At 25.7% G+C, this 1,316-nt stretch overlaps 1 protein-coding gene across 2 annotated transcripts in view; it reads left to right on the top strand.

Moving 5' to 3' along the window:
* Positions 1 to 1,316, top strand: part of LOC107626131 (potassium transporter 5) — an 8,265-nt gene that overhangs the window by 1,434 nt on the left and 5,515 nt on the right. For both annotated transcript variants that reach the window (XM_021116469.1, XM_016328924.2), the window contains exon 2: positions 838 to 1,063. In XM_021116469.1, coding sequence (XP_020972128.1) covers positions 838 to 1,063 — 226 coding nt within the window. The remainder of the gene's footprint in view (positions 1 to 837; positions 1,064 to 1,316) is intronic.

Raw genomic sequence — 1,316 nt, 5'->3', positions numbered from 1 at the left:
AAATAAAATTTTGTTTTGTTTTTTTTTTTTTTTTTTGTATTTTAGTTTAAAAAAATTAGTACTTTTTATTTTTTAAAATCCATTGACCTGACCCAAAAAACATGATCCATTTTCTAAGAAAAACTCTAGTTGTTTAAGTTTTTTTTATATCTAGAGAAGTGGTCCTTTTTTGTCCAATTTTTTCCCCATAAAATCAGATGTTTTATTCTTTCTATTTTTTTTTTTAAATTAAAACATAAACCGTCCGGTCTGTAATTTGTCGAGCTGGCTATAAACGGGTGGAACTTAAAAATTGAGGGTTGTGAACAAATAAAAATAAACCGATCGTCATGTATAATTTAAGCAAAAATGCTATTTGTATATTAAAATTAGTAATTAAAATCAGCTACTAATGTATTTGTTTATAAATACATACGTAGTTTAATTTATTTTTAATATATATTTATATTCTAACATGTATTTTATACTGGTGACTAATTTTGGTAGTTGATTTTGGTATACACCTACCATAACTCTAATTTAAGCGAGTTAGAATAGTCTATTTGATAGTTTTATCTCCTTTTTTTCTTTATGTTACTATAACTTTTTTTATTCTAAATTTTAATTTAAACTTTAAACTCTTACAAAGTGAAAAAAAAAATTGTTGATATTAGGTAATCTAAATTTAGTTCTCTATATACTTTTGACTAGAAAAATAATTGTGATGAACATATAGTCGTGGCAATTTAATTGCCAATAATATTACTTTCAACTTTCCTTTAATTTAATTTCACATATTATGATAAAAAGGTGGCTGGTTATTGTAAATGTATATTAATAATGATACATTATTTTCAGGGGCCATCGATGTCCATGATTATGCATCTAGCGTTTCAAAGCATAGGAATTGTGTATGGAGACATAGGAACATCACCATTGTATGTTTATTCAAGCACTTTCACTGATGGCATAAAGCACAATGATGATATTTTGGGTGTTCTTTCTATCATCTTTTACACTATTACCCTCATTCCTCTTGTCAAATATGTCCTCATCGTCTTAAAGGCAAACGACAATGGCGATGGTAGGTCATGATCGTCTTAATAAAAACGTTAAATTATACCGATTGTCATTAAACTTGTAAAATTGTAAATTGATCTCTACACTTTAAAAGTTTGTAATTGAGTCCAGAGAATTAAAATTTATAATTTAGTCCCAATCGTTCAAAAAGTGTTTGATTTAATAGAATATTTTTAGCATATTCTCTATTTTAACAAAATATTTTCAGTATATTCTGAGAATATTCTATTAAATTAACACTTTTTGATTTGTGAGAA

This window comes from Arachis ipaensis, chromosome B02 (genome assembly GCF_000816755.2).
Source record: "Arachis ipaensis cultivar K30076 chromosome B02, Araip1.1, whole genome shotgun sequence".
Lineage (NCBI taxonomy): Eukaryota > Viridiplantae > Streptophyta > Magnoliopsida > Fabales > Fabaceae > Arachis > Arachis ipaensis.
The sequence above is the reverse complement of the archived record's forward strand: the minus strand, read 5'-3'. Positions and strand labels throughout refer to the sequence as shown.